Raw genomic sequence first — 9971 nt, forward strand, 5'->3', positions numbered from 1 at the left:
GCCCAGCCACATACAGTATTTATTTATTTATAGATATTTATAGATATGTACAAAAGTTTGCCGGTATACAGAACAGTACTGAAGTGTACATTTTAAAATCCACAATGCAATACATTAATGGGCTACCAGGTCTCAGTAAAATAAAACTGAAGGAAAAAGGGTGGAGTTAGCTAAGAAAAAAAGTAATCAGCAACTACCTATATGTGTAAAACAATTTATTTTTTTCCTTGGCTGGCAAATTCTTAAATATAATTTGAATGGCAGTGCAATAGGTTGAATTGCCTCATACACATGTAAGACCAGTCTTGTGCTGTTTCTTGTGTAGAGGTTACTGTCCAGCATACTACTTTCAAATGTACATTACAATAGTATCAAAATGTTTTGGCAAAAAGATCTCGAAAGGAACCATGACATTTGTTGACAAAAATAGAAATCTGTAACAAAGCTAAATAACACCAAAATAAAAGAAAAATATTTTAGTTTCAGTTTTACAGTTGAATATAATCACACTTTTAGTATATCTCTGTTCACTTCTAGACCCCATAATGAAAAATAGCTTTATACAAAACAACTTAGTAAATTTTTTAACCATACAATTCCCCATGCTCAGTACACCGTTGTGCACACGCAGTCAAGTTCACACACACACCTTCACACTTTTTTCTAAGAGGTGCTGCCTATAGGAAGAAATTGCTCTTTTATCATTGCAACAGCAACAGTTTTCCAAAAAGCTTCACTCTAATCTAGTGTAGTAATTCAGTATTTAGCACATGATTAGTATTAAGCCTCCAGCAATACAGCAAAACGGTTATATTCCCTGGTTAAAATATTGGCTGTGGATTCTTGGACAATGAAGGAAAGCCTTGGTGACCTGGCAGGTGTGCTGTGCTTAGCCTTTAGGATGGCTCCTTGACCGTGGATGGGGTGGACTTGCTGGCATTCCCGTTCTGTGCCTTGTAGCTGTTGAAACTAGGTGTGTGGATTGTCCTGATGCTCTTCATACCTTGGTTCAGGGAAGGGGGGGAGATAGAGGAAGGGGGGGAGGTAGAGGAGGAAGGAGGGGGTGGCCGGCCGTTTTGAGTCTGTAGTGAGAAGGAGAGATGGTGACCTTTCCCTGGGTAAGTGGGGCTCTGAAACTTGGAGGAGCCGTTAGAGACAGAGGGGATGAGGGAGGTAGAGTAAGTTATGCGACCTGTCTGAGGACCGAGAAGGGTGGAGGAAGGAATGGAGGTTTTAGTAGGTGGATTAAGAGGGTTAGAGCTGTCACCGCTAGAAGCAGGTGCTGAGCTGCTTTTCCCAGAAGTGGGAGAAAAGGCTGGGATCTTAGAAGCAGGTAGGGTAGGGGAAGTAGCCTTATAGTCCCCACCAGCTTTCTTAGCACTTCCATTAGCCTGCAAATAAAGATGGCAGGAGACAGTTTGTCAGAAAGCCAGTAACATGATAAACCAACAGGACCTGGGAGAACAGCCCTACAGAGAATCAGAATTAACAGTTCGAGGCCTGAGCTAAGTCTTGCAGCCATGGACTGGACCTGGTAGAAAACCCAAAGTGCCCAACAAAGAGTGCATAGAGAGAGAGAAAGAGCCAACAGAGCGTTGTGAGAAGGCATGTTCTATGGGTTACAGACCAGTCACTACGTGGGCCATGCTGTGGGTTATAACGTGTGAATAGACATGTCCAGCTGGAGAGTTAATGTGCACCTACTGCCACCTATACACCAACAGGTTAGTGTCTGAGGCTTCCTGTAAACACTCTCTGAACAGAAGCATTCCTGGTTCTCCTAAGGAACCACCACATTCACCAAATGGAAAGTAAACAGGTAGTTGACATCTTAAAATTACAGCTGAATACCACAGTTAAAAAACCCAACCAAACAAAAAACCAAACCCAAAGGAGGAAAAAAAAAGCAGCAGGTGTTTTATTGCAGACATGCATGCACAAGCATGGTGAAAAGATCAGTAGATAACTGTCATGCCCCCAGGATCCAGGACGTCCAGTTAGACCTCAGGCATCCGATATTTGGTATAATCTCAGTCAGTTACTGGAGTTTATAAATAAACAACATGAAATGTCCATCCAAACACTGGTTTAGGGTAAAACTACCTGTCTGTATTGGCGTGGATCCTGCAGCTTGTGCTGTTTGCCTGATTTCTCCATACTTCCTTGTCTAGTTTTTGAAGCCATGGGGACTGGCATCCGGCTTGTCTGGGACGCGCTGCTGGAGCCCTGTGGAAAGGAGTGGGGCAGGGAGGGGAAACAAGGAGAAGGTGTGATCAGTACCGGAGTGCTCGAGGAGAGGACTGCACACCATGCGCCAAAAAATAAAGCCACAGTACTACATGCAGGGAAAGTTCAGGAGCTTCACACCGCAGGTGTTAATTTCCAGAATCAAATGGAGAAAACTTCTCAGCTACTGATCAGCCTGGATTTCATGTCAGTGACGCTTGTCATTTCACACAGCAGATTATTGGACCCAGCTCCCCTGCATTTGCCCATCACCAATCAGCAGCAAAGATTAAAAAAACCCCAAAAACCAATGGTCTATTAGCTGTTAGACACCTTGTGGGGAGCCCAAACAAGCCACCTGAAAGGAAGCAAACAAATCACAAGACCCTCGTGTTTAATGGTGATTATTGCAGATTTTTAGAAAGCGGATGGAGGTTTGATTTTTCAGACTAAGATACCTTACGTGAAGTGGCTGGGATTGATGCAGGGGGCTCTACGCCAGCAAGGCTCTCATCCAGCACTACACGCTCTCGGGATGGGCTCTCTGGTACTATCTGGGCAGAGAAGGGGACAGTGCTTCCCTCAGAGGTGTATGTGCTTTCAGGGACAGGTTTTGGACTCATTTCACTGATGGTGTTTTCCAGCTGCTTTATAGTCTGCTCAAGGCTGTCTAGTGTTCTGTATGTACTCTGTCGAATTTCATCAGTCCTAGACAGGGACACTGAAGCTCCAGAGGGTCCCTCTTGCTTCCCAGGTGGACCTTTGTCACTTTTGTCACTCTCCTCAAGCTGAGGCCTAGTGATTTCAAATCTCTTTGCTTCCTTGTGCTGCTTCAGGGTCCCATCTTCCTCCTCTTCTTCATAGACCACAACCTGCAAGGTCTTCTTCCCAGTCTTGGTTCCTGTCCTTATTGCCTGTGTCAGAGCAGCCAGCTGCTTTTTAGGGAATTTAAACTTAAATTTTTTCTTAGAATCCTGCCTGCTTCCAAACTGGTCAACAGAGTCCAAGTTTGCTTCTGTGTTTAGCCCATAGATCTGACGGAATTTGTTAATCTTTGCCTTTGTGCTTTCCTCTTCTGCAGGAGCTCTGCTGTCTGCAGAGTCGGGCTGAAGGTTATCCAGGCACGGCTCCTGCAGACCGTGAGCTGCTGAATGCTCTGTGGCTGCTGTTCTGTCATTGAGTACTGGGGACTCTTCCTTCTGGTTCTCAGAGATTTCATGTGCTTCATGTTCTTCCTCCTCCTCCTCTTCCTCTTCTATCTTCTCATCTGTCATCATTTTTTCCAACTCCTCATCACATTCCTCAAAAATCGTAGAAAGCCTCTTATACGCCGACCTAATATCCATCGGTTCATCAAAAATGATGATGACAGGTTTTTTGTCCAGGCACACCACTGGCTCTTCGCTGTCTGTGTTTTCTGGGATACCCTTCTCTGAGGCCACATCCTTCCTTGCATCGATGTTCACTGTTTGCACATCTCCACCTTTCCGGCTGACTATGTCGTGAACTTCCCCACTCGAGAGGACCTGGACAGCTGTTTTAGTAATCATGAAGGCAATGTTTTCCGTGGGTGGGTTGTCTTCACTTGGAGAGCTGGCTGGAGAGTCTATCTCTTCAATGCTGTTCACACTGTTACTTCTGGACAATTTGGGTCTCAGCACAACCTGATTGTAATTGGCTGCAGAAACCTCTTGCCCCTGTGAGGAAGGCTGAGGCCCTGTAGCCTCCTGCGTGTGCCTCACAAGAGGGGCAGTGCTGCTGGTGGGGGTATGTTTGCCCGTGCTCTGCAAGGCTTCACCCTGTGACAGGCACTGCTGAGCATCCCTCGAGAGTCTGTAGCTTGGCTTTTGTTTTCCACTTTCACCAGCTGGAAAATGGGATCCTAAAATATCTTGGGCCCCTCTTCGTTTATCATCCTCTGGCAAACTGACACCAGACAGGTTTGTGCTCATATTCTGAAGGTTTTTGTTAGAATAGTCTGTACTGTCTACAAACAAACCCTTGCTAAATGTAGGACTGTCATTCATTGAAAAGCCAATTTTACTGTCAGCTGTGCTGGATGAATCAGAACCCAATTCTTCTTCAGTTTTCCCTTCCCTCTTCTCTTTAGGATGGTCACTATCTGTGGGAGATCCTGTTGTAGCCCCATACACCTAAGGGGGAAAGTCGGATTACTTAGTTATTTAGGGCTTTTACAGGACTTTTTTTTTCCCCCAAAATTAATCAGCATATTCTCAGGGGAAGCTCAGACCTCATGAACTCACCACTCCATTTACTGCTGCAGAGACATGTCTGAAGTTGTCATCTGATTCCTGCCTTTCTTCAGGGCAAAATTCCAAATTCTGGCAGACCAGTGCACGATGTCATTGCACTGTGCTATGCATGTGGTCGGGATGGGATGTTACCTTGTTTTAACAAGGTCTCCAGAATATGCAAAAGCATGCTAATTATCTCATTTCCAATACAGTGCTACCTTGACCTGTTCTCCTCCCCAGCTAAAGGAAAAAAAATAAAATCTTTTTTTTTTCTTTTAATAAGACTGAAGTTGAAAAGATTCACAGTATTTGATTAAGTTCTGCTGGGACACATCAAAGGGAGCCTGATGTGGCAGGGCTGACAGCAGGGCCGCTCTCCGGAGAGCCAAATGCAAGCAAGAGTCTGGCTCGCCTTGAAAGGAGGTTTTATACTGGTAAAAACTGATTTTCAGGTTGCATTTTCCTGCTTCTAATGTTGCTCACACCTGAGCAACGCTGTTCCATCACAGTTAATATCAGCACAGCCTGAGCACTTTTAAATCCTTGCTGCATCTTAGAAGTGTTCCTTCAAAATTACAACCCTGCAGTGTCTGTGGAAGTGCAGAATGAAACACTGAGCTACATTCACTTATAGCAGAAACTCCAAACACCACACAGAGAGATAATCCAGTAGACTGAAAGTAGTATATTGCCAGCAATTCAAATTTAAGGGGACTTTTTTCTTTTAAAGTGAGGACCCCTGAAGATGCTGGTTTATAATATCAGGCTTTTCTCTGGGGCTTGGTTTAAGTGCTAGTGAAAACTTAGGATAAACAGCAATTATCAGGATGAGGGAATGACCTGAGGAGACACCATGCCTATGAACGGGCAAGAGGGAAATCTACAGTCAAAAGATGGCACACCAAGAAACAAACTGATTTGGCCTCAAGTGCCTGAAGGCAGTTAACCAAAAATGTTACTGCTGACATTGCTTGAGACTAGGAGCTGACTCCTAACACACCAAAAGGACAGATTACACTTATATGAGCATCACAATGTGCAGAAGAGTCAGGAGCTGACCTGAGATGAATGAGTGACAGTACAAAAATCCAGAGGTTGGCTAGTGCATGCACTCCCCATGCATACTGAGATCCATCAGGTATAGTTTCTATGCCTTGTGTGATATTTTCTTACATACTGTCTGAGGATTTTACACAGAAAAGCTTTACACACAATCAAAACACAGCAGAAAGACAGTGATAGACCAGAGCCACAGTTCAGCTCTACAAAGGCTTGTTCAGCAGTAACAAGGCTGACCAGCTGCTCCATGGTATACCTTGACATCCCTTGGATTTCTAAATAAGGAGGAGCTGTCATGCCAACCAGCACAGGCAGTGAGGCACCAGCAGGCAGGCTGACACTGTTGGCACTGTGTGCTGAGAGCTGGTATCAGAACAAAACACCAGGGCTTGTGATCCCCTCAGGACCCAACCTGCCAAGTGGTAAGTGCCTTCCAGTCCCATTCCATGTCAGCCCCCCCGGCCAAACTGGGCCAAGTCACTTAACAGCACTTATTGCCTGTGGATGTGCTGACTGTATCTTTTTTAGCAAGTTCTACTTCTTGTTCCAAGCATCAATGCAACATCCTGTGGTGTCATTATACAATATATCTAATTTTAGGAACTTTGTCCTCTCTACTAAAAAAATAAAACCACAATAAAATTCATTTCCTCTATGACTTTATCATGACCGTAATGTTCCATATTTAAAGCCAATAAACACACTGTCATTTCAGGTGGCAAAACCAGATCTCATTAACCTTAATTTCCTGGACTCTTTGTTATTCAAATAAACAGCAGTTTATGGCAATTACTTGGCAGCACCTTTCAAAGAAATGTTTGTGTTACAGGATGTGCAGTGTCCTGAGTGGACAGGATTTCGTGTAACAATATGATCTTCTCATTCTGATACCAGTAGTAATGAGGATAAATTCACACCTTTTTTCTCTGTAACACTATCACACACCACAGCAAAGCATTTTTTTCAGTTTTCCTTCATACCCATGGACTTGTACCCTCAGTCAGCCACGTGAGCACAGCTTTAGACCAGAATTGCTGTTTGGGCAGCTCCAAGCCAAGTCCTTGAGCACAATGCCCTGACCTGGCAGCACTTGCATACACACGCTAAATGCAAAACAAAGTTGAAATGCTGTGCTGAAAAACTGTTTCCTTCATCACCATACCCACCTTCATTGCAAACTGGCATTGGGTTGACAAGTTGTCATGCCTGCACAACCCCCTAAACCCAGCATTAACCATAACCACACAACTCATTATTTGTAAATGTAAAGAAGTCTCCAAAGGGCAGAAATATTTGTTCTTTTCTTGTCCTGCACATTGGCTGTCCACTAAGACCAATCAACAAAATTGGCAACTCCTGTCCAGACACAGCTGTGACATGCATCCCAACTTGGCTACAGCCCCACACACATGGCACCATTTCTAAGTCCCATGACCAAAGAGTGAATTTTGGGCATTAACTTTCAGCATAAGGGCAAATTCCACCCATCCATTTTGGCTCTGTCATCCAATAAACTGAATAGGATTTCTGAATATCCAATAACTATTTCTGGGACTAACAATTAAAACAAAACAAAGCACGAATTCTCTAAATTGGCTCAAGAGACTGAGAGGAGCCATTAATTCCCCTCAAGGAGAATCAAGCTTAGGAAAGATGCTTCACCATCCACTGGCAGAACAGTACAGCAAGGATGTTCTATGGAGTATGAGCATCTCTTTGGTAGAAACTGATGGATCTTTTAATTTTGATTTCACAGAATCATAAAACTTCATGAAGCCATAGCATAATTGCTGATGAGACACATAGTGTAGTTTAATGTAACATTCTATGTCAGTATTTCTGAGTACTACTGAGATAAAAGGAAGGAAACCACTGAGCAGTGGTGGGTGGGGATTAAAGAGAACAGGACACAAAATATAAGATTAGTTTTGAAGGAAAGAAGGTTATGCCAAGACCGGGTGGCATTTTTACAATTGCCACTTGTTACCTTCTTTTCCTTGTGATGCATTAAAGTCCCAGGCCTTATGTCTTTAACATGTGTATCATTTCTGGACTGTTCAGCATGACTGTTTGAGTTTACATCCACAAAAGAGCACTTCTGGAAAGCCTAGGAAATAAATACTGCAAGTTATCAGGAGACCAAGAACTTTTACACAGAAATGTCTGGAGATGACCAGCTATAAAGAGAGCATTTGTTTTTAACAGTCACAGCTCAACAATTTTATCTACAAGTTTGTGAGATAATAGACCTTTTAGACACTCAGACTAAGGGAACCAAAGGCATCCCCTCCAGTCTGCCAAGGCTGCACTCTTAACATCATGCTGACCTCAGTGCTCCCTGTAAGGAGGATGAGCTTGATTTCTGATTTTACAGATAGGGAGATGAAGGCACATGGCAGTGCTATGGCCTATCCAAACTTAAGCAGGAATCCCATGACAACCTCTGTGCTGGTGACAGTACCTACTTCCTAGTGGCTTATAATCATGCAAGAGTAACATAACTCCACTTCTCTCCACACAAACTCTTATTAAAACTTTAATTAAATTAAATACTGGAAATGTGTCTTTGCCACAAATCTTTGCCAACATGCCAGACGGTGACATTCCCAACACATGGGCCTGTGGACCACTGGCCTCCCACCACGTGTATACCCCAGGGCACTGCATGGACTTTGTAGCCCTTTAGCTCATTCTCCTTCTGTTTCTTTGAGTTTTTCTGTCCCACTGGCTCCCAGATCTGGAGGAGCAAAACTATCACTGCACAGTACTGGCTTTAAGTGTGCATCACCAGCATCCCTGTAGGACTCTACTGGCATGGTCTGCCTTCAGTATGATGAACAGCTGTGACACCTCTGCCAGCCAGAGGAAACAGGGAGGAGTGCTTACAGGAGTCAGGCACACTGTGATGTGCAGCAAGATTATATTTTTACACCACATATTAGGGAAATAATTTAATTCCTGGCAACTCATGAAATGATTAGTCCTGAGTACAGATTAGAATCTGGTCTGTTCTTTAAATAATGTACTCCTCATATGTATTGCATGTTTATGCACAATCAGAAAAGTAAGAACAATGAAAAAAATCCAGTACAAAAAAAATCAGGATGTAGCTTCTTCTGATTTTCTACTACATCCTATTTGGATGTGTTTATAGATCAGATGACCTAGGATGACATGAAACTAATAGAAAAAATAGTCTTGTTCCTCATAACACAGAATATGCACTCTTCCCTAGCTTACCCATTTGTGAGACCAATGATCTGGGTTTGAGTTAGGCATCCTTAAACTCCTTCAGGCTTTAAGTGACAGAGAAGCCACTATTTCCCTCTTGATAATCTGTTTGCTCTGAAATATCTATAACAGTCTCCAAATAGTCTGTGCTACAGCAGCTGATTCTTATTATGTATTTTTCTGCTAGATTAAAAATCTTCACATTTTACTCATCTTCTGAATTTAACAGCCTTTTTATACAGGGGACACATGGAGACACAGCCATGGAGGCAGCAGCCCAGTGCTGATCTTGCTGAGCCTGTACACAGAGCTAAAAACACACCCCACTCACACATCTACACCCAAAGCAGACACAATTTTGTGGCAACCACAAACACTCCTCATTCTCACATCTACACCCAAAGCAGACACAATTTTGTGGCAAAAGCACAGACCTGGGAGCTCCTGTCATTTTGTTGATGCAATTCCTATTTCATTCCAAGACATGCAGTTTTGGTCTGGCCTATATCTTGTTCTTGTGCTTCATGTGGACTTTGTAGTTCAGCAAATGTATTATGACCATTGAGTGGTTACTGTCATCTCTCTGCTCTCATACTTCACTCGTTTGAATTAAGATGATTTACAGTGAGGATTTCAAATGTATTTCCAGGCTCTTGATGAAAATACACTGGGTATGTGAGTGACACTGGGCCTGTAGCTGATCCTTATGGCACCTCACACTATAAAACCTGCATCAAGAGCAGTGCTTTCAAAGCCATCATACAGTCCCTATGATAGGGGGTTTTTTGTATTCTCTGAGATGTCAGATTTTTATCAGAATGTTGTATGATGTTTGCTCAAATATCTTACAAAAATGTTTATAGGTATACAATTCAGTTTAAGCAGTCAAACCTGTTACGTGATCAAAGAGTGTTGTTTGTTTTGACAGATGTTTTCCACTACATTGTGTTTACTAGCACAATTGTTCATGTCTGTCCTTTAGTTCTTCACTGACTGAATGCCATACCTCATTTTCCATTTTTCTGCCTATTACTGATATCAAACTAATGAGCCTGTAGCATTCTCAAATTTACCTGGTGTTTGGTATTGGTTTAAAATGAGTATTGCTAGTCCCCAAAGCTAGCATTTAAACACCCATTCCCTGTTGATCTACCATGCCTATTTCTCCTTCTTCAGAAAGGGACCTGGAGTTTGGATAGA

The 9971-nt window shown here is 43.0% G+C and overlaps 1 protein-coding gene across 1 annotated transcript; it reads right to left on the reverse strand.

Annotated features, from left to right (window-relative positions):
* Window positions 1–896: 896 nt before the first annotated feature.
* On the reverse strand, window positions 897–9967 carry KIAA1217 (KIAA1217 ortholog; the record flags this gene model as incomplete). The annotated part of the gene is made up of 5 exons (XM_009074024.1): window positions 897–1391; window positions 2104–2226; window positions 2685–4379; window positions 7528–7647; window positions 9956–9967. Coding segments are annotated over 5 exons (2445 nt in total), but the record flags the coding sequence as incomplete, so codon positions are not given.
* Between the last annotated feature and the right edge of the window lie 4 nt (window positions 9968–9971).

This window comes from Acanthisitta chloris, unplaced genomic scaffold (genome assembly GCF_000695815.1).
Source record: "Acanthisitta chloris isolate BGI_N310 unplaced genomic scaffold, ASM69581v1 scaffold17494, whole genome shotgun sequence".
NCBI classification, from domain to species: domain Eukaryota; kingdom Metazoa; phylum Chordata; class Aves; order Passeriformes; family Acanthisittidae; genus Acanthisitta; species Acanthisitta chloris.